This window comes from Pygocentrus nattereri, chromosome 4, assembly GCF_015220715.1.
Source record: "Pygocentrus nattereri isolate fPygNat1 chromosome 4, fPygNat1.pri, whole genome shotgun sequence".
Taxonomy (NCBI): Eukaryota; Metazoa; Chordata; class Actinopteri; order Characiformes; family Serrasalmidae; genus Pygocentrus; species Pygocentrus nattereri.
Window position 1 is genome coordinate 17,458,679 of NC_051214.1, and position 24,776 is coordinate 17,483,454.

The following is a 24,776-nucleotide window of genomic DNA, read 5'->3' on the forward strand; positions in this document are numbered from 1 at the left end:
TACTATTCACAATATATATGCTACCATTAGGCACCATTATCAGTAAACACAGCATAAATTTCCAGTGCTATGCCGATGACACTCATATATATATCAAGCAAACCGGATGATAAAATTAAACTTAGCAAGATTGAGGATTGTGTAAAAGACATAAAAGATTGGATGTCAAGTAACTTTCTGCTACTTAACTCAGATAAACCTGAAGTCCTCCTCCTAGGTGCAAAAGCAGCTAGAAACAAACTGTCTAACTTAACACTTAACAATCTCTCAGCTGCATCAAGCTCATCTGTTAAAAATCTTGGTGTCGTGATAGACCCTGATCTGTCCTTCAACACACATATAACTAATATCACTAGAACAGCCTTCCTGCATCTCTGCAATATCGCTAAATTAAGAAATGCTTTATCTCTACAGGTTTCTCTACAGGATGCAGAAAAATTAGTTCATGCATTTATTACCTGAAGGCTAGATTACTGTAATGCCCTGCTGTCGGGATGTCCCAGGAAAAGCCTCAACAAGCTTCAGCTGGTCCAGAATACTGCAGCCAGAGTCCTCAAAAAAACCAGAAAGTTCGACCATATCAGCCCAGTTTTATCAACCCTACACTGGTTACCAGTTAAACTTCGCATTGATTATAAAATCCTATTACTGACCTATAAAGCTCTAAACGGACTCGCCCCTCAGTACCTGAGTGAGCTATGAACCATCACGCCTACTTAGATCACAAGGTGCTGGCTTGCTACTGGTACCTAGAATTAATAAAGTTATCATACAAAGCCCCCCAGCTCTGCAATAATCTTCCTGTTAATGTTCGGGAATCAGACACAGCTTCTGTTTTTAAGTCTAGGCTAAAAACTTACTTGTATAGTCAAGCCTTTGGTGATTAGTCTTCCCTGTCAGATCTAGACCTGCTGGAGTCTGTGCTGCTCTGCTATATTGCTATATTGTAATCTGTGGTCAGCTACTCTTTACAGAACTCTGTGTTTTTCTTTCCTTTCTCTGCCGAGTTGATCAGCTGCCCATCCTGTGCGTCTGATCTGTTGCCTCTTCTGCCTTGATTGAGTGCCGCTGCTCACCAGCCTTCTGGACCGGCTTGACCACCACTGAGCTTCTTGCTTTACAATGCTGTGCAGTCCTCACCCTCAGATCTTTCTTTTCCCACTTTGTACTAATACTTCATACTAATATTTGCTATCCGGTGTCGACCGTAGGAGGATGGGTTCCCCTTCTGAGTCTTGGTTCCTCTCAAGGTTTCTTCCTCTTTTAGGGAGTTTTTCCTTGCCACCGACGCCGCTGGCTTGCTCATGGGGGCTTGGACCCGGATTTTGTTTTCTTTTCTCTCTGTAATACTGATTGTCCTGTAAAGCTGCTTTGTGACAACACCTGTTGTAAAAAGCACTATATGAATAAATTTTGCTTGCTTGCTTGCTTTCAATGCCCTGCGTGTCCCCCTCCACAAAACAGTGTCTCAGTCATCATGCAGCATTTTCATAACCAGTCCAGACCTCAACATCACTGGATAACATTGATCACAAGAAGCACAAAATGCAACCAACTAGTCAAACTAAACTTGGAGGTGTAGAAAAATTTACTTGCAGATTTCTTTGAAAAACTGTCCACAAAAGAATGTAAGATGTAATAAAGGCAAAGGGTGTACACAGCAACACACTCCAACACACCCCAACACACCCCAACACACATCAACACACACCAACACACACACCAACGCTCCCCCACACACATCAGCACACACCAACACACCCCAGCACACCACAACACACCCCAACACACACACCAACACTCCCCAACACACACACCAACACTCCCCAGCACACATCAGCACACACCAACACACCCCAACACACATCAGCACACACCAACACACCCCAACACACAGCAGCACACACCAACACACCCCAACACACCCCAACACAAACCAGCACACAACACACATCAACACACACAGACAGACCACAACACACATCAGCACACACCAACACACCCCAACACACATCAGCATACACCAACACACACCAAAACATCAACACACCCCAACACACACACCAACACACCCCAACACAAACCAGCACACAACACACATCAACACACACAGACAGACCACAACACACATCAGCACACACCAACACACCCCAACACACATCAGCACACATCAGCATACACCAACACACACCAAAACATCAACACTCCCCAACACACACACCAACACTCCCCAACACACATCAGCACACACCAACACACACCAACACACCGCAACACACACCAGCACACCCCAACACACACCAACACTCCCCAACACACATCAGCACACACCAGCACACACCAACACACCCCAACACACATCAGCACACCTCAGCACACACCAACACACTCCAACCAACACACCCCAACACACAGCAGCACACACCAGCACACACCAACACACCCCAACACACATCAGCACACACCAACACACTCCAACCAACACACATCAACACACCCCAACACACATCAACACACACCAACACCTACACGAACACTTCCCAACACACACCAAAACAGATCAGCACACACAGGAACACACCAACACACACACCAACACACCAGCACACACCAAAACAGCCCAGCACACATCAGCACACACCAACACACCCCAACACTCACTAGTGCACACCCCAACACACATTAGCACACACAAACACACACCACCACACACCAGCACACACCAACACACATCAGCACACACCACCCACACCAAAACACCCCAACACACACACCCTACACCACCACACAGCAACACACAAGAACACACACGAGCATACATCAGCACACCAACACACACCAGCACACCCCAACACACACCAACACTCCCCAACACACATCAGCACACACCAACATACACACCAACACACATCACCACACCAGCACACATCAGCACACCCCAACACACATCAGCACACCCCAACACACATCAGCACACATCAACACACCCCAACACACATCAGCACACACCAACACACATCAGCACACACCAACATACCCCAAAACACTCCAGCACACCCCAACACACATCTGCACACACCAACACACACCAACAAACCCCAACACACATCAACACACATCAGCACACACCAAAACACACCAGCACACATCAGCACACACCAACACACAGCAGCACACACCAACACACATCAGCACACACCAACACACATCAGCACACACCAACACACCCCAAAACACTCCAGCACACCCCAACACACATCAGGACACACCAACACACACCAACAGACCCCAACACACATCAACACACACACGAACACGCCCCAACACACACACCAATACACACCAGCACACATCAGCACACACCAACACACATCAGCACACACCAACACACTCCAACCAACACACCCCAACACACAGCAGCACACACCAACACACTCCAACCAACACACCCCAACACACATCAACACACACACGAACACGCCCCAACACACACACCAATACACACCAGCACACACCAACACACACCAGCACAGACCAAAACAGCCCAACACACATCAGCACACACCAACACACCCCAACACACTCCAACACTCACCAGAGCACACACCAACACACACTGACACACACCAGCACTCACCAACCACAAACACCAACACACATCAGCACACACCAACACACATCAGCACACATCAGCACACACCAACACACACCAACAGACCCCAACACACATCAACACACATCAGCACACACCAAAACACACCAGCAGACATCAGCACACACCAACACACAGCAGCACACACCAACACACATCAGCACACACCAACATACATCAGCACACACCAACACACACCAACACACATCAGCACACACCAACACACATCAGGACACATCAGCACACACCAGTACACATCAAAACACACCAGCACACATCAGCACACACCAACACACAGCAGCACACACCAACACACATCAGCACACACCAACACACATCAGCACACACCAACACACCCCAAAACACTCCAGCACACCCCAACACACATCAGGACACACCAACACACACCAACAGACCCCAACACACATCAACACACATCAGCACACACCAGCACACATCAAAACACACCAGCACACATCAGCACACACCAACACACAGCAGTACACACCGACACACATCAGCACACACCAACACACTCCAACCAACACACCCCAACACACAGCAGCACACACCAACACACTCCAACCAACACACCCAAACACACATCAACACACATCAACACACACACAAACACTCCCCAACACACACACCAGCACACACCAACACACACCAGCACAGACCAAAACAGCCCAACACACATCAGCACACACCAACACACCCCAACACACTCCAACACTCACCAGAGCACACACCACCACACACTGACACACACCAGCACTCACCAACCACAAACACCAACACACATCAGCACACACCAGCACACACCACCACACACCAAAACACCCCAACACACCCCAAAACACACATCATACACCACCACGCAGCAACACACAGGAACACACACCAGCACACACCAATACAAACCACCACACCCCAACACTCATCAACACACCCCAACACACCCCGACACTCAACAGCACATATCAACACCCCAACACACACCAACACACACACTCCAACACACCCCGACACACACCACCGCACATCAACATACACCACCACACACCAGCACACCAATACTGAAAAAAAAATGTATATTTGGTTGTTGAGACTTCTACTGGGCCTTGGTAGGTAAGCAATGAACTCCTGACCAACATGAAAGCCTTGTATCTCCCAAATGGTAACTTTACAGAAGAAGGAAAAAACAAGCTATAGTGTTAACGTAAGTCAATGGAACCAGATTTTTGTCCAAGTCATTCTGGGCTGTTTCTTTTTAGCCCATTCATCATGAAATTTTCAGACAACATAAAGGGCCACAGGTACTTTCAAATTATGTAAAAAAATAAAAAACTATTAAAATGGAGGTTTTTCAAAAGCAGCGATTATATGTGTATATATATATATATATATATATACATATATATATGTGTGTGTGTGTGTGTGTGTGTGTGTGTGTGTTGGAGAGAGAGAGAGAAGCTTTTAGCGCATCCAGCAGCTTAATGGCACTTCACAGTCAGATGCTCCTAGTCTCTCACCCACCAGCTCTCAGGCCGGCTGCATTACTTAATGTCGCTGTCCTAAAGAAACCACAGAGGAACAAATTTAATCACTTTTCCTTTTCACTGCTGAAATGGGAATTCCGCCAATTTTTCACATTCTGCATTATTCAACGTAAGAGATGTAAACAAAACCATTCAGAGCGGTTTGATGTGAAATGGTGTACAGAAACCTAATGACTTTACAGAGGTGAAGAAATATGAAAACATCCCCATTCAGACAGCAGCTGACAGGAACCAGGGGGGGTGTGATGTCACAAAGACAGCCATGGCTGTTGCATCTTAACTAGTTTTCATCTGCCGAAAATCAGTGGAATCTGCTTGCAAAGAGAAAGCTGAGACTCCAGCAAGCTCACTGAGGTCAGCTCCACATGGCCTCTATACAGCAAATTAGTTATTCGCTGAACAGCATAGTTGGTATTACTGGACAATGAGCTGCATCCAAAACCACATACTAACACAATATGTACTGTTTTTGACCTACGGAACATGTCAGTTGTACATAAAATTACACTCATTAGTACACATGACCAAAAGTATGTGGATACCCCTTGGAGTCCGTGTACTTCATGTATTTCAGCACACAGGTATTTTATAGACTAAGAGGTGTATAAAATCAAGGACATAGCCGTGGGATTTCTATAGACAAAACAGTGCAAGTAGAATGGGTCATACTGAAGAGCTCAGTGACTTTAAACTTAGGACTTAGGATGCCACCTTTGGCAGAAATCAGTTTGAGAAATATTTGGCCAGCTAAATCTGCTTTGGTCACCTATTACTGTAAAATATTGGGAGCAGTCGTGGGCTGGAGGTTAGGGAACCGGCCCTACAACCAGAAGGTCGCCGGCTTGATCCCCTCTGCTGACAGCCCATGACTGAAGTGCCCTTGAGCAAGACACTTAACTCCCAACTGCTCCCCGGACATCATGGATAGGGTTTCACTGCACGGATGGGTTAAATGCGGAGGTCTAATTCCACAGTGTGCAAACACAGTTGGCTGATGGATGTAAATTAAATTAAAATGGAAGCTTTTAAGAGCAACAAAAGCTTAGCCATGGAGCCGTAGGCCATGCAAACTAGCCAGGCTTGCACACATACAAAGCTTTAACTTTTAAGTTTATTTATTTAGCAGTTTTTACAGCAGGTGATGTCACAAAGCAGCTTCACAGAAAAATCTGGGTCTGAGCCCCCATGAGCATTGCCAATGGAGACAGTGGCAAGGAAAAACTCCCTAAGAGCAGGAGGAAGAAATACTGAGAGGAACCAGGACTCCTCGACACCGGAGAGCAAACAATAGCGGCAAAAATTGAGATTTGACGATTAATATAAGATACGGAAAGAAAGGTAAAGCAGGAGTAGTAAGTTAGCAGTCAGATCAAATTAGAGTACACTACAACTGTGCAATCAACTGAAGAATGTCACTTAATCATTAATAACAGATCTTTAATTCAGGACAAACCAACAGTATTATAAAATAATGTCCATTTGTACCACTGGTCCTCCTTTCTGGTTAGCTTTAAAAGACTTGCTGCGGCTGTGAGGATCTGTGAATGTTGATGCTCATTATTAGAGTCATAAAGAAGAGACTAAGACACTAATTTACACAGTTCTTGGAAACAGAGAGTCTTTCTAAGAAAGCAGAGCACCAGAACACAACATCACAACACCACACACCTGTTACACAGGGAAAAGCATCTGTCGTTTGAGGAATCACAGCCGGTGAAATGAGAACAGGAATAAACGGATTTCCAAAAGGACTGCAGTAATTATTGACTCTTCCAGCTTGTAATGTACTTTCCTGTAGAGCCCTGAGACAGACTCCTACGCCAGCCGCTAGATTCAGAAACAAGTTGAAAAAAAGTCAAAGGGAAAGCAGCAAGTAATAAAATACAGCACCAGCTGAACACATACAGAACGGCCTCAAGAGGAAGCACTTCGAGGAACGGGGAGAAGAGCTACCACTGTAATTGTAGATAATGGCAGACGTTATTCTGTCATGCAAGGAGGAACCTGAAGAGGAACCAGAAGCACCTGCAAATCACCAAGAGTGTGAAACACACATGCATGACAATGACAGGAGTGATGAGGGATGCACCAATCCGATATTCGGTATCAGACATTGGTGAGGAATGGCCCACTGCATTCAACAGGGTTTAACATATAGAACTGCTGCACTATACAGGACCCTGCTGTGTTGTAATGTGATGTGTAGTTAATTAGTGGCATGCCTCCTGACTAATTCTGATATCTGAGTATCTGTTATGGTTAATTCATGAATAGTCAGTTAACCACAAGCAAAAAAACAGACAAAACAACCAGACTTCGTCCAACATTAATAAAGGGCTGCATTCTTTCCTTTTTGGGACGAAAGCGCTGGTGTTACACAAAATAGACGAGAGAAATCAGCAGGTTTCCGTGAGGCTGTATCTTAGGGTGGACTAATGAGCTAAAACTATAAACAATGATATAGTAACGATGTAAACAACATGTTTGTTTGTAAGAGAAGTTAGCTAACTGCCTTCTCAGTCACATTCTTAATAACACATGTTTGGCAATGTGGTCATGTTAAAGCACACGTGTTTATAGTAGTTTATAGAGTAACATGACACACTTGCAAATACAGTCAAACTCATCTCATTTTACTGTACTGTTAAACTGAAAAAGAAAAAAAAGAGCCCTGGAATCAGATTGTCTGAGTTCAGATATCGGAAATAACGTTGTGAAAGAAAAAGTGGGATAATGTGTCACTAGCAGTGAGTTAAAATCAGATCCTCAAAAATGAAGGATGGGAGAAATACTAAAGACCATGGACAAAAAAATCTTTACATGTAGCAGTTAAGATGACGTGGCACATTTTTAGATGGATCACAATCACATTTGAGTTCTGCTTTAAATTAAATGTCCTGTTCATAAAACATCAACAAGGTAAGCTGAGGTGAAGCATCTCAGGCCTTCTCTGTTTAGTGCAGAGTGCCTGGTCATTCTTCACCAACAGTGATGGACCAATAATCACTCGATAGAAAAACACTAACTATGCTGATACATTTGGGTCCTTCAGACACTATTTAAGTGTTTCACATGCTGTCCTCGTACAACAAACCATAGAGCAATAAAAAAACAAGGTTACATCCATACCGACCTTGACTGAGATCCTGTTCCCCTGGAGACACATCTCAAACAAGAAAAAACAGTTTTAATGAAGTTCATGGTCAAAGTTCTTGTTTTGGACCACAAGCATCCTTTCACCACCTTGACACCCTTGTTTCAGGTCTGGTCGCCCCCTTCCCAGTCCAAAACTTTTGAAAGTGTAGACAATTTCACAAGCTCTACAAGTGGAACATCCACAAATCTGAAAGACCAACTTTTTTACCATTTCTTCAGCCACAGCGCCTCTAGCATTAATCAGACAAGTAATGAGAGCTGAAACACACTGACGAATGTCCTCAAAGAACCTTCAAGACAAACAAGACAGGTGTTTCTTTACTAGCGTTGAAAAAGACAGAAAAACTTTTGGGTTCTGATAGCGCGCTCATCTCTTGGCTCCAACAAAAACACAGAAGGACAACATGGTTCCTGCAGAATCTTCAGAAACGACTCACTGTTTAGAGTATTTCGCGCCCTTTTCGCCCTTGGCTTCCTTTGTGATTTCAGAGCAGGTTTCTTGTTTGGTTTTGTTTTTTAGCGGTGAAGCAGAGCTCCTACACCCTGGGTATTTCTGATTTCCTTTGCGCAAAAGCTGAGCAAACAGACAAAGGGAACTGCAGTAGAACCCTGCCAAGTCTCGCCTGGCTTTTTTTTCCCTCTCCTCTTCTGTCTGCTCCCTTATTCTCGGCATGGCAACCTTCCCGACAAGCTTTGGCGGTGCTCCAGCCTGTGTCTGTCTGTCTGTCTATCTGGGTCCCCTCCTCCTCCTGAAAAAAAATGGCCAATTTGGGCAAATTGATCAAAACAAATCATGAAATCTCTTGCTCGCTGGCACAGGACTACCCCTCGTCCTCAGCAACGCAGCCCCCTCCAATCAAAAAAAGAGGAACACGTGTAAATATGGGCATCTCCGCCATTCTCCCGAACCTCGTCCTGCCACGGTGCCCCCCCCCACCCCACACTCTGCTGCTTGCCTATCCCCTCCATCACTCTTTCCCAACAGCGCCCTAGCACCTCCTGTCATTTTGAGGACATGACTGTGGCGCTGTTAATGGTGCCAACTCAGAACCGCCTGTAGGACCCAACCTCCACCCCCCAACCACAACCCCCCCCCTTACACACTACAACTGGAGCCTCGGGAAAATTTTGAATGTATACATTTTGATGTATACATGATGCATCGTCTGTGCCTCTAAGGGGTTTGTTATTTCCTTCATCGTTTGAGTTTGGGTGGGGAATACAAACGGGGGACGTTCCAAACCAGTACCCTTGCCCTGATTTAGCCTTCCAACTCTGACATCTGTTTAGTCGCCATAACAACTTCAGTTTAAACTGGATTTAGGACGGTAGTTATTACAGAATCACATTTCCTAAGTTAGTTATTTTATTCTAACTTCCACAGGAAAAGAGTTCAGCAGGATCCTGGCTTTTAGGAGAACCTCAGTGGTGTAGATGATTTTTTTGGCTAACATTAACTGGTTCATGGAAACTATAATGTTTTTTTGGCAACTGTGTAGAGATAGCAAAACAACTTCATCAGCATCATGTTACTTTCCTCCGTACCACAATTCAGCAGAGTGGTGTTGCTGAACTATTGCCAAATATTATCTCAACTGAGCAATTTGTGATTGCCAAATTAAGATGATGTAGATATGAAGATACAATTTCTTCTGTAATAGCAATATGTGAAAAATCTCAACTTGTGCTTGTGACTAAAAATAGAAATTTTCTGTTATACAGTCCCAGGTTCCTTTGGACATTCCCAACTCTGGCCCTGGGGCATTATTTAACACTCGCTGTGACTGAAGGTTTGGCTGGATCAAATGTCTTTCAGCGTAATCAAAAAAATTAATAAATAAAAACTGCTGGGCAGGGATATCAATAAACAAATCTCTGCTTTGACAATTGTTCAAACTAAGAGGTCCTAAATGGATTGATTCTAGGAAAAATCTTTAACTGGTACAGAACCTTTTACATGATGTGGGGGTTATGTAACAGCTTCATGCACACAAACACATCTTATTTACAAGAATCATTCTTGGAAGAATCATGAAGAATCAAAAATGGTTCTTCTATGGCTTCAGTACAAGGAACCCTTTTTGGCACTTTTACTTTAAAGAGTATATTATTGAACTATTAAATTTAAATATATATTTTTAAAAAGGTGAAAAAGGTATGAAAGCATTACTGCTATTCTAAAGTGTACTTTATTTAAATATGCTGCTACTAGTACACGATGGCTGGAACTCCACAGTCGGCAACAACCTGAGGAAATAAGTAAAAAAAATATATATATATAGAGAATAAAGTTGTAGTTCAGGTGGTGCCAGCAATGAAACCTCTAAACTGGAATCATTCACCTGGAATACAGACGTGCACTTCATCTGACTTTGATGTTCGAGTATCAGACAGAGTTAATGACCAGCTACACGATTAAATTCAGGGAAGGAAAAGGCAAAAAACAATGTGGGAAAAAAACAGAACTGAACAAAAACTGGTCCAGTTTTGTTATTCTGAAAGCGAGGAATGTCAGCGGGTTTTTGTGTCAGATTAAGTAACGGAATCTGTCTCTTAAGATAAGCTATTGCGCTAACAGAGCTAGCAGGTACACGGCTGGATGGAATAACTGGCATTTCACTGATTTGTTCATCTTTATATTTTCTCCATCTTCCCGTATGTGTTTATATATATATATATATATATATATATATATACATACATATATATATATATATATATATATATATATATAAACATAACGAATATCCAAACAGTGACAGCAGCATTCGCACATGGATCTTCCATGGTAAACCAGGTCCTCGAGTAGCTGTGCACATCCCACTGATGGTTTCTATGCTGCTTATGATCATGAAAGGTTGCCATGGTTTCTGCATCATCATCTGAGTACCTCCTCCATGTACTATAGTGCCCACCAAGCCTCCTCATGATGAGTTCACTGAAATGAAACGTCCCTCTGAAAACACTGATTAGTGTGATCAGATGCGTCCAATGGAACTAAACTTCTTAGGCAGGTGGATCTCCAGGAGGGGGTTAGAGACTGCTAATGAGTAACCTTCAGTGAGGCTCTTTAGGATTTTAGGAGAAAGGTACCTTCATCAGTGCTGGTGTGGCTGAGTGTCTCCTGGCAACCTCTGAGGTGTGGTGGAGGCCTGTTGCCGAGGGGAAGCCCAGGGAGGCTGAGGCTTCTGATCAGTTCACCACAGTCTGGTGGGGTGGATCCCTGCACAGCTGTGCTTCATACCATCACACTGAGCAGCAATGTGAGCTGCATCTCAAAGAGCCTGCAGCTGCTCCTGAGAGCCAGGCCTTTCACCTCTACTTCGCCCAAACACACAATTACTCACACAAACAGCTCGTCTACAAAGTAGAGCTCACAGCAAGGCTCGCAAGACCGCCTTGCTCTGATGACTGATGAAGCAAATTCCTCCACACCATCTTTAAAGCCATCCTGAACTGAAGTTCATGCCCACTTGTCATGCTGAGCAGCATCATGTCTCCGGTCATATTAAGCACATAATAAGGTCACTTCATTTACAGGACGAATTGAAGTTCAATTCAAGTTCATGTGTTCAGTATTTTTTACAACGGGCACCGACGCAAAGCAGCTTTACAGAAATCAAGGCCCAACCGAGTGAGCCAAAGGAATGAGTGGCAAGGAGAAACTCCCCAACAGTACGAGGAAGAAACCTGGAGACGAACCGAGACTCAAAAGAGGAACCCGTCCTCCTCTGGTCTACACCGGCCAGCAGAACTATAACACAACAACAGCAATATGCATTAAGAATAAAGACTGAATACAGAAAAAGTCTCAGTCACTGGACAGAATTATTTAGGTTAACTAATAATAACCAGTAATGATAGCCAATGAAAGACATTAATAAACCAGTGAAACCTGTTGACATTAGTGTTGCATTAACCAGTAATAACTGATGACATTATTTAGATCGACCAATTAAAACCGTAACAGAAGTGTTAAATTGATCAATGATAATCGATGACACAAGTGTTGTATTTAATCAATGATAACGAATTAGAGAAGTGTTTAGATTAAGCAGTGATAACTGATGAAAGATATATTTAGTTTAACCAGTAATAAGCGATGACAGATGCATTTATACTGACCAGTGATGACCAACAAACAGAAGTATTTAAACTCCCGATGACAACCGATGACAACTGTTAGAGGCCTAACAGACTGACCGAGAGAGAATTCTTGTTTTCTTTTATCTTCCAACAACATGTAAAAAGTTTTGCTGCCTCTAAAACATTTTCTGAAATTTGGTTATGTTACTGTGCACCAGTGGGTGGGGTCATGTAATATTAACCACACACACCTTCTAAGCCAAGTCCCCTTCTGGGTCGTGGCAGGAGCTGGAGCCTATCCCAGCGGTCATGTGGAGGATACTCCCTGGACAGGTCACTAGTCCATGACATAGCAGACAAAAAGACACAGTCACTCACACCTAGGGGCAATTTACCATGTCCACTTGACCTGACTGCATGTCTTTGGACTGTGGGAGGAAACCGGAGAACCTGGAGGAAACCCACACAGACACGGGGAGAACATGCAAACTCCACACAGAAAGGACCCTGGGTGCCCGGCCGGGGAATCGAACCCAGGCCCTTCTTGCTGTGAGATAACAGCGCCACCCACCATGCCAGCATAATATTAACCAATAACATCATATTTAATTAAAATTTTTAACCCCTCACTTCCGCTCACCCTAATTCACTTATGCAGTCATATTTAGGTATAATGGGAACAGGACCAGGAAGTGGCCAGGCTTCCCTTAAAGTGGCTCTGATATTACTAATATATGTATATGTCATGAAAACAGTCACTGACTTCATGTTTAGCAGGAACGTAAAATTTAAGCCGAGCTGTACATAGAAACATTTCAAAGAAAAACATATTTTTTGTTTGAAATATGTTAACAAAATCAACTGGTTCTTTATCTAAAAAGACCAGCTTTTATCTCAATGTGTTAACTTATTTTTTATTTTTAATAAATCAGCCTGTGATTTCACCAGGGGTGTCCAAACAACTGTAAATCAGGCACTGACAGCTGGGCTAATGTCTAAAAACTGTAAATATATATAGTTTGTGATGTTTTTCTCAAATAATGCACATAAAGCATATTTTTGGGTTGTTGTGGCTACACGTGTATATTTCCATAGCAGGATGGGCTCATTGTTCCATCTGTCCTGCTCATATATCACCCAGTGAGCCGTTTCCTCTTCCTCTCATAATGTCTGCCAACAGACTCATCGCTGAAATATTCCCTTATGGTTTATGATACTGTATTTATATGATACACTGGGCATCCCAAATCTGCTGTACTCTTTCACCAGTCTTTCAATTTTCACCAATTTACACGCTTACATTTTCATTTTACGTAACTGCTGCTGTCAGCTGTTCTGGGCTGCTGCAACTTTGCCTTCTCTGCTTTTTCCACCCCCACTTTCTGAGAGGAAACAAGCTAAATCTTTAATGCTCTTAGATGCTTAGGCCAAGATTCTTTAAAGCAATGTTTTATTTTTGCAACACCTTATGTAGAAAACTACTAGAACATCTCTGTGATGTGGTGGCACTGCATGTCACATGAAACAGCCACAGTGCTGAGAAGGTGAATATACACCACCGTTAGCTTGGCAATAATATAATATGGAAAAACCCAGAGTTTTTACTGAACTGGTAAAACTGCCTCTAGCTATGCTGCACCAGTGAGCTGGAACATGGAGTGCTCCATTCGCTCGTTTCTCCCGGTGCTTTTTCAATTTAACTTTCTAATCATTTCAGTTCTGTTTCTAACTGTTTTAGTTGAATGTTTTGTTGATCTATTTGTTTTTATCTTTATCTTTCCATTTTATGTGCTATTATTTTGATATATTTTACACATATTTTATTGTTATATGGTTTCCTATTGTTACTATATACTTATTTTATTCTTGTGTATTTTCATATATTTTTAAATGTTTTCTTTTATCTTTACTTTGGAGTCTTTATTTTAACAATCTTAATTTGTTTGCTTTTTATTCTTCCTGTGTTCTCTGCTACACTGTATATCAGGGTCCCCCTCAATGTAAACCTGAGCCTAAATAAAGAATAATGATGATGATGATGATGATGATGATGATGATGGTGATGGTGATGAATAAAACCCATGAACATGCATGAACTCTGCTGGTGCACAGTAACATAATTGGCGCATGTTACTGTAATTTGCTAATACTTAATACTATACTACTATACTATTAATACTAATCTGACAAATACATACACACAAATGATAAAACACAGGTAAACACTGTTACTGATAGTCATTATTTTAGATATATCTCACATTTATATGTCTCTGCTGCAACACTGAGCACATTATGGAAATTAAAGGTTTTTTTCAAAGCCGAATAATCAAAGCTTTGATGGAAACGCAACATAGCCAAAGAGCACACGGATGAATGTGTGGGAAAAGTAATTAAAGTACATCTGAACTCACAGAAAAACAACTTCGAAAACCTCAGTAAGTGTGAAAAACAGAAGCAGCATGTAAAAGATTTGAATTTTGATTATTATACTGTGAACTGTGTCTTTCTTCGGCAGGCGAATGCGAACAGCTTCAGCCCCAAACTGAACCACGTCTGGGTATTCTGTAAATTTCTAAACCCTCTTTTACAAACATTCTAATTTGTTCGACAGTGTTCAAACTACTGAATATATACTGAATTTAATATATGCTAAATTATTATTATCAAATATTAAATTTATTGACGGTTTTGGCTAAATTTCCTTCACTTCCTTCATCTGTCTGTATATCAGTATATCTATCTGTCTACCTGTCTGTCTATCTATCTATCTATCTGTCTGTCTTTCTATCTGTCTGTTTATCAGTCTATCTATCTGTCTATCAGTCTATCTATCAGTCTATCTATCTGTCTGTCTATCTGACTGTATATCTATCTATCTATCTATCTATCTATCTATCTATCTATCTATGTCTGTCTATCTGTCTGTCCGTTTATCTGTCTATCTGTCTGTCTATCAGTCTGTCTACCTTTCTGTCTATCAGTCTGTCTACCTGTCTGTCTATCTACGTACCTGTCTGTCTGTTTGTCTATCTGTCTACCTGTCTTTCTTTCTGTCTACCTGTCTATCTATCTGTCTGTATATCTATCTGTCTATCTATCTATGTTTGTCTATCTATCTGTCTGTCTATCTTTGTCTATCTATCTGTCTGTCTATCTATCTGTCTGTCTGTTTATCTGTATATCTATTAATCATCCTATATGTCTTCCTGTCTGTCTATCTGTCTACCTATCTGTCTATCTATCTGTCTGTCTTTCTATCTGTCTGTTTATCAGTCTATCTATCTGTCAATCTATCTATCTGTCTATCTATCTGTCTATCAGTCTATCTATCTGTCTGTCTATCTGTCTGTCTATCTGTCTGTTTATCAGTCTATCTGTCTGTATATCTATCTGTCTATCTATCCATTTGTCTCTCTGTCTGTATATCTATCTGTCTGTCTATCAGTCTATCTATCTGTCTATCTTTCTATCAGTCTGTTTATCAGTCTATCTATCTGTCTATCAGTCGATCTATCTGTGTGTCTATCTGTTTATCAGTCTATCTATCTGTCTACCTGTCTGTCTATCTGTCTGTCTGTCTACCCGTCTATCTGCATTTCTATCTGTCTAACTGTCTGTCTATCTGTCTGTATATCTATCTGTCTGTCTGTCTATCTGTCTGTCTGTCTACCCGTCTATCTGCATTTCTATCTGTCTACCTGTCTGTTTATCTGTCTGTCTACCCATCTCTCTGCATTTCTGTCTGTCTGTCTGTATGTCTATCTATCTGTCCGTTTATCTGTCTATCTGTCTATCAGTCTATCTACTGGTCTGTCTATCTATCTACCTGTCTGTCTATATGTCTTTCTTTCTGTCTACCTGTCTACCTGTCTGTCTATCCATCTACCTGTTTGTCCATCTGTCCATCTATCTATCTATCTATCTATCTATCTATCTATCTATCTATCTATCTATCTATCTATCTATCTATCTATCTATCTGTGTGTCTATCTATCTGTTTATCAGTCTATCTATCTGTCTACCTGTCTGTCTATCAGTCTGTTTATCAGTCTATCTGTCTGTATATCTATCTGTCTATCTATCCATTTGTCTCTCTGTCTGTATATCTATCTGTCTGTCTATCAGTCTATCTATCTGTCTACCTGTCTGTCTATCTATCTATCTGTCTACCTGTCTGTCTATCTATCTATCTGTCTATCTTTCTATCAGTCTGTTTATCAGTCTATCTATCTGTCTATCAGTCGATCTATCTGTGTGTCTATCTATCTATTTATCAGTCTATCTATCTGTCTACCTGTCTGTCTATCTGTCTGTCTGTCTACCCGTCTATCTGCATTTCTATCTGTCTAACTGTCTGTCTATCTGTCTGTATATCTATCTGTCTGTCTGTCTATCTGTCTGTCTATCTACCCGTCTATCTGCATTTCTATCTGTCTACCTGTCTGTTTATCTGTCTGTCTACCCATCTCTCTGCATTTCTGTCTGTCTGTCTGTCTGTCTGTCTATCTATCTGTCCGTTTATCTGTCTATCTGTCTATCAGTCTATCTACTGGTCTGTCTATCTATCTACCTGTCTGTCTATATGTCTTTCTTTCTGTCTACCTGTCTATCTATCTGTCTGTATATCTATCTGTCTATCTATCTATATCTATCTATCTATCTGTCTGTCTGTATATCTTTGTCTATCTATCTGTCTGTCTATCCGTTTATCTATCTATTAATATTCATATATGTCTTCCTGTCTGTCTATCTGTCTACCTGTCTGTCTATCCATCTACCTGTTTGTCCATCTGTCTATCTGTCTACCTGTCTTTCTATCTATCTATCTATCTATCTATCTATCTATCTATCTATCTATCTATCTATCTATCTATCTATCTATCTATCTATCTGTCTGTGTTTCTTTCTCTCTGTCTGTCTATCTGTCTGTATTTGTATCTGTCTGTCTATCAGTCTATCTATCTATCTATCTATCTATCTATCTATCTATCTATCTGTCTGTTTATCAGTCTATCTGTCTGTATATCTACCCATTTGTCTATCTGTCTGTATATCTGTCTGTCTGTCTATCAGTCTATCTATCTGTCTACCAGTCTGTATATCTATCTGTCTATCAGTCTATCTATCTGTCTACCTGTCTGTCTATCTGCATTTCTATATGTCTACCTGTCTGTCTGTCTATCTGTCTGTATATCTATCTGTCTGTCTGTCTACCTGTCTGTCTACCCGTCTATCTGCATTTCTATCTGTCTAACTGTCTGTCTATCTGTCTGTCTATCTATCTGTCTGTCTGTCTATCTGTCTGTTTACCAGTGTCTATCTGTCTACCTGTCTGTCTATCTGTCTGTCTGTCGATCTATGTCTCTGTCTGTCTATCTGTCTGTCCATTTATCTGTCTATCTGTCTGTCTATCAGTCTATCTACCTGTCTGTATATCTGTCTACCTGTCTGTCTATCTGTCTTTCTTTCTGTCTACCTGTCTGTCTATCTATCTGTCTATCTATCTGTATAACTCTCTCACTCTCTCTCACTCTCTCTCTCTCTCTCTCTCTCTCTCTCTCTCTCTCTCTCTCTCTCTCTCTCTCTCTCTCTCTCTCTCTCTCTCTCTCTCTCTCTCTCTCTCTCTCTCTCTCTCTCTCCCTGTGGAAGGTTGGCGGTTCGATCCCCTTGGCTGACAGTCTATGACTGAAGTACCCTTGAGCAAGACACCTAACTGCCAATTGCTCCCCAGATGCCGTGGATAGGGCTGCCCACTGCTCTGGGCAAGTGTGCTCACTGCCCCCAGTGTATGTGTTCACTAGTGTGCCTGTATGTATGTGTTTCACTGCACTGATGGGTTAAATGTAGAGGTCTAATTTCACAGTGTGCAAACACAGTGACAATGGCTGTTATGACAGTGGTTGTTAATTTTATTTGTCTGTATGTACATCTGTCTATCTATCTACCTATCTGTCTATCCGTATTTCCATCTGTCTGTCGATCCATATGTCCGTCTATCTATCTATCTTTCTATCCGTATATTCGTCTATCTATCTTTCTGTCTGTTCGTCTGTCTGTCCGTCTGTCTGTCCGTCTATCTGTCTATCTGTCTGTCTGTCTGTTTGTCTGTCTGTCTAGAAACTACAGGCACTAAACCCAAGTACTGAAAGTCAAGTCAAGAGTTTGATTGTTCTTCCATCTTTGTACAAGTACACAGTGGAGTGAAATTACGTTCCTCCAGGAACATCACGGAGCAACATGGAACAGAATAGACAGTATAAAGTGCAACGTGCAGCCGTGAGTGTGCAATATAACTAGACTAGAAACAAACAATAAATATGATAAATAACACAGACATTAGACACAGTAATCAGACAGGACAGTGCAGCACCACAGCACTCATCTCTGAGCAGGAGGCAGGGCTGTGGAGACAGGTCACTCAATCATGTCTGACATGAGGACTTAGCAGTGAGGAGATATTTAATATCAAACAGAAAGCAGTGAGAAGAGTTCACCAGCTACCAAACTGACTACAAAGAATCTGAGGAAATATTCAGCAGCGTACTGAGATGCTGCGTATGCACAAACACACAAAGAGCTGTTATTTACATGCAGCTGTGATCGTTTTCAGACCTGTGCAATACTCATTTCTTCTAGAATGTCTGATAATATTGTCACATTGTACATGTGTTGTTACAGTTACTGAAATGTATGTGACGATCGTACAGTTCCTGGAGGAAAAGACTACTGAACACTTTGATTGTGTAAACACTTTACACACAGGTATGGATGTTCTTGTGTGGTTTCCCACCACAATATACAGAAGATGAATCTTCACGTGTTGTATTAACTCTCTGAAGAGTGAAAAACAAAAAAGTCCAGAACTGGTCATTTTAATTGACCAACGTGTGCTGAGAGAGTCACTCACTGAAGGGGAAGTCCATAGATTTTTCAAAATGTCAGCATAATTCAGTCTCTTAGATGTAAACAGAGTCATTCAGAGTGCTTTAACGTGAAATGGTTTACTGTAGAGAAACTTACAGACTCAGACAGTAGTCTTCACAGTAGTGGTGATAGGAACCAGGCGTCACCATGACTACAACACAGATATAGACATTTTATTTACCATCCAGAACCACCAGAGAACCTACACAAGTCTTCTGAGCTTTTATTTGTAATGTTGATGACGTATTTGTTAAGTTGATGAAGTGTATTTGCAAAGTTGATGGAGTATTTGTTAAGTTGATGACATGCATTTGTAAAGTTGGTGTTTATTTGTAAAGTTGATGATGTGTATTTGTAAAGTTGATGACGTTTATTTGTAAATTGATTGTAAATGATTATAAAACACCCTTTATGTATCCCTGCACCATAAATAGATTTAAATAAAATGATTAAAATGTTTTAGACCCAAACAACTGTAAAACAATGCCTCAGATATTAGGCCAACATATTCATAACCATTTCATGTCAGAACATTTTGTGTGAGGAGCTTTCAGAGGCATCAAACTCTTCAGACGTCTGGTTCCTATCACCACCACTGTGAACAATTCTGATTCGGTAGGTTTCTCCACAACGAAGCGTGTTCAAATCAAACCACTATGAAAGGCTCTGTTTCATCTCAACTGTTACACTTTACATTACAGAAATTTAGAAAAATCAGTGGAGCTTCCCTCTAAACTGCCTTTTTTATTTATCAGCATTTTTATTACTATGTTCCTTGTTATCTGTTGTTGTATGGTGGACATTCAGTGCCCTGGTTGTAATTTAAACCTTGACTGACTAAAAATGCTTAGAATTAAATATAAACAAAAACTCGGTTTGTTTTGGAGGACGTGGTGCCCAGAGCGCATGCGCGAACCGAGGCACAACATAGCCGGGCCTGACTGCGCTCCTTTAGCTTCCGCTCGGCGCTGTGCTCTCCGCCAAACAGAACACGAAGGAACGTTTTACTTCATTCATCACATTATTTCATGTCCATCTGCTGTCTGAAACCCCTTTCTCCTCAGCGAACACAGCAGCTCGTGCGCCGCAGTTAGTATCGCCGTGTTAGCATTGAAGCTAACGCGACGGGAAGTTACCTGAGACCCTCAGAGTGTCCGGTCTGCCGGGCAGGGCTCGCTCTGGAGGCGGCATCTGCATTTTGGAGGACATCTCTCCCGTCCTACTGTGGACAAAACCACGCCAAATCAGCCGCAGACGGTCCAGCTGCACCTTATGGAGTCCAGCGGCTTCTCAGCGGCCCCAGTTCGCGGTTAGCGAGCCATGCTAACGCCGTATGCTAACCTTATGTAACCCGTTACACAACGGGCCGGTTATTCAATCTAGTCGATCGATCAGATCACATTTACAGCCTGATTTAATATATAGTGACGCCCAAAACTGGATAAACTCTCGTATTTGTGCTCCCTGTTCTGTATTATATTGTACTGTACTGTAGTTTAGTGCAGTGTATTGTACTGTATTGTATTGTAGTGTATTGCAGTGTATTGTAGTGTAGTGTATTGCAGTGTAGTGTATTGTACTGTACTGTATTGTAGTGTAGTATGGTATATTGTGTATTGTAGTGTAGTGTGTTGTAGTGTATTGTAGTGTAGTGTAGTTTTTCCTTTTGTGTTTCCTTTGTTCCTTTTTCTCTCTGTATCTACAATGATGTTTTGTTTCAAGCAGTATCTGAGCTCAGGACCGGCTTTCTCTCTAACCTACTGGTAACTAGCAAAAATACTTTCTCTGGGTAGACAAAGCACTTCCTGTAAGTCGCTCTGGATAAGAGTATCTGCTAAACGCTGTAAAGGTAAACATGAGTGTGAATAAACTACGATTGATTCCAGTGAAGCTTGGAGAGTCCGGCTTTTTGTATTGAACTGTTTCAGCAAATATGTTCGCCTCTGAGTTACACTGGGTACATGAACTATATGGAAAGACATGTATAATCAGATTAAAAAATAAAGTGATATTTCTGAACATCCATTTCACACCTCGGTGTGGTTTAATGCGTGATGCGTGTATTTGAACCTTTATGGCTGCAGTACTGATCGATTTTAACCTGCCAGAAAAACAGAAATGTGAACACAGCAGTGCTAGTAGAGGGTTTAGCTGCTGGCAGCATGAAAGGCTCTAGACCACAGACCTGTCAGACTTCTGGCTGCAGCAGAATTCGTTCTGAAGTTCTGCAGGACCATTTGAAAAAGAAAACTATAGGCCATACAGTAGGTTCCACATCATGGAGAAGAACCGTGCATTCAGATGGTTTGTTCCAGCTGCCATGGTTCTATATAACCATTTAACGTTACTGAAGAACCCTGGAGGAACCCCTTTATTAATAGTGTAGTAACCTGTCATTAGCTGTATGAGCTGTGATCTGTTTTGTGCACTGAGAGCGATTCTGTGATATTTCTGATTAGTTCTGATATCGGATAAGAATCGGATAAGATAAAACATCAGTCACATTTCCAGAGTTTCCGGTGTGAACATGGCTGTGCCGCTGCTCTCAGGCTCCTTAAGGTTGAGGTCATGGTTGGTTGTATCTGTTTCCACTTGAGCTTCTGAGGTTCTCCATATCCAGTGCAGAGCAGACTGAGGAGCTTCACAGCAGACCTTCTAGACCTCCTGCACGTCCTGTCTGTTTAAGAGAGAAGCGCCGGGCAGATGACCCACTCACATTACTGAGGGGCTGAGGAGACCTCTACTGACCTCACACACACCTACACACACACACACATATACATGTACATAGTCTTTCCTATTATCATGATTAACTGGGCTGAGAATCTCTAACAGAAAGAGTTTATGGTCTTTTTGAAATTCAATGTAACTCACTGGACTATCAGCGAATCTACTGTGAGACTATTTTATTTCTTCCTGTTTTACAGAATCTTAAATCTGCCGGATTCTGGAGTGGCAGTAAATCAAAGCTGGGGTGGGGGGACTCAGAGGGTTGGGGGACTCAGAGGGTTGGGGGACTCGGGGTGGGGGGGCTCACAGATGACAGGCCATATGGAGCCGAGCTCTGTTTTGCAGACACATTTTGATGAAGCAGTCCCTGAATTTTACCGCGTTAGCAAAATATTTCATTTCACAAAAAAAGCCTGTGTGTTACGCGATCATCAGCATCTGACCAGCAGGCCTGACCTGCCTGACCTCACAGCGCTCTCTTCACTACTGTCCGCCAAGAGCTTAAAGCGCTCAGCTGTTTGCCCAGAATGTATTTATACATTTATGCATGATCTTCTACATCTCTACACTGTAATTTAGGTCTCTGCAGTTCAGCCTCGGAGTCCCAACACCAGCATTTAGACGCGTTAGTGCAGCGTGGAGCAATCTGACTAGGAAACTGGCAGAGGCCACCTTTACATCTTCGTAGACAGAGAAGGAGAGAGAGAGAGAGACAGAGTAGAGAGCGAAAGAACAGAGAGGAGAGAGAGAGAAAGAGAGAAAACAGAACAGGGAGAGAGAGTAGAGAGAGAGAGAACAGAAAGAGAACGGAGTGAGAGAGAGAGGAGAGAACAGAGAGAGAACGGAGAGAGAGAACAGGGAGAGAGAGAGAGAGAGAACAGAGTGAGAGAGAGAACAGAAAGAGAATGGTGAGAGAGAGAGAGAGAGAGAGAGAACAGAAAGAGAACAGGTAGAGAGAGAGAGAGATTTTAAATAAATTTAAATAAGTTTATATATATATACATACATACATACATATATAATTTATCTTGTTAACAACTGTTTTTTCTCTTTTATAGCTATTTGTATTTGTATTTTCTTTCTCTGCATTTGAAGAATGAAACCTTTGTCTATTTCTTTATGGAACATTAAAGGCATAAAGTCATCACTATTTGGATACAAAGCAAAAACAAGGAATTCAACACGAATGACATCGACATTATAATTCTCCAGGAAACCTGGTGTAAACCTGACTCCATCTGTTAAACACCCTCATATTAAAAAAGGTAGAGATTCAGGTGGAGTTATAATCTGGTATAAATCAGAGCTATTGGAATTCATAACCCCTTTAAAATTAGAAACATCACTTATTTGGCTTAAAATTAAGAAAGAAATCATAAACACTCCAAATGACATTTTTCTATGCACAGCCTACATCCCTCCCAGTGAATCCTCTTATTATAATGAAGACATTTTCCCCAGTCTGCACCATCAGATCAGCAGCTTCCAGGCCCAGGGAAGTGTGCTGATCTGCGGGGACCTGAACGCTCGCACTGAATCTCTACCTGACTTCAACACTGAGTAAGGTAACAATTATATATTCAGACACCAATACCCATGAAACATCACTAACCTCCCCCGATACAACTCTGATTCACAGGTGAACAGAAACGAAAAGGACCTCCTGCAGTTCTGTCAGAGTCTGGGTCTGTACATTGTCAACGGTAGGTTACGAGGGGACTCTTTGGGGAGATTTACCTTCTGCTCACCTCTTGGAAATAGTACAGTAGATTATATGGTAACAGATTTAGAGCCTTTCTCTCTCAGAGCGTTCACTGTTAAACCTCTAACCCCTCTGTCTGACCACAGCCAAATTACTGTGTTCATTAAAAGGACAGAGACTACAGCACAGCACACACTCAGCCCAGTAAGCTGTACAGTATCAGGAGACCATACAGATGGGCCCAAAACAGCACAGAAGAGTTCCAGAAAGCAATCAGAGACCCCAAACTTCAAACACTTTTAGAAACACTTTCTTTACATCATATACACTCACGGTAATGAAGGTGTTAATCTGGCAGTCAGAAATATCAATCACATCTTTATTACAACTGCTCAAACAAGTAAACTGAAACGATCAAGAAACAAACCCAAAAAACCAAGTGATGATTAATGGTTTGATATTGAATGTCAGAAAATTAGGAAAGTATTGAGGAAATTATCAAAAGAAAAACACAGAGACCCAAATAATGCAGATTAATTCCTTCAATACTGTGAGACTCTGAGACTTTACAAACCTACACTCAGAATCAAAAAAGCACAACACACACAGGCACAGATGACACTAATAGAGTCCATAAATACAAATAGTTTCTGGGAACACTGGAACACCCTAAACAAACCAAAATCAGAGGAATTTGTCATTCAAAATGGAGATGTATGGATCACACATTTTAAATCACTGTATGGGGCAGTCATGGGCTGGAGGTTAGGGAACTGGCCCTGGACCGAAAGGTTGCCGGTTCAATCTCCAGTGCCGACAGTCCATGACTGAGGTGTCCTTGAGCAAGGCACCTGACCCCCAACTGCTCCCTGGGCGCCGTGGATAGGGCTGCCCACCGCTCCGGGCAAGTGTGCTCACTGCCCCCTAGTGTGTGTGTCTATTCACTTGTGTGTATGTGGGT

The 24,776-nt window shown here is 42.0% G+C and overlaps 1 protein-coding gene and 1 long non-coding RNA gene across 4 annotated transcripts in view; both read right to left on the reverse strand.

Annotated features, from left to right (window-relative positions):
* msra (methionine sulfoxide reductase A) overlaps positions 1 to 20,976 on the reverse strand; it is a 122,261-nt gene extending 101,285 nt beyond the window's left edge. For 2 of the 3 annotated variants that reach the window (XR_005130188.1, XM_017701013.2), the window contains exon 1: positions 20,520 to 20,958. Coding sequence is in view for 2 of the 3 variants with exons in the window: in XM_017701013.2 (XP_017556502.1) it covers positions 20,520 to 20,592 (73 nt within the window). In the remaining variant the exon portion in view is untranslated. Of the gene's footprint in view, positions 1 to 20,519 lie in introns of all 3 variants that reach the window. The other variant, XM_017701015.2, reaches the window with a different exon arrangement.
* LOC119263209 lies at positions 500 to 9,284 on the reverse strand. Its single transcript, XR_005130189.1, has 3 exons — positions 8,348 to 9,284; positions 6,883 to 7,041; positions 500 to 552 (listed from the first exon to the last, which is right to left on the reverse strand). It is a non-coding gene; the product is annotated as an uncharacterized LOC119263209 (long non-coding RNA).
* Positions 20,977 to 24,776: the final 3,800 nt, after the last annotated feature.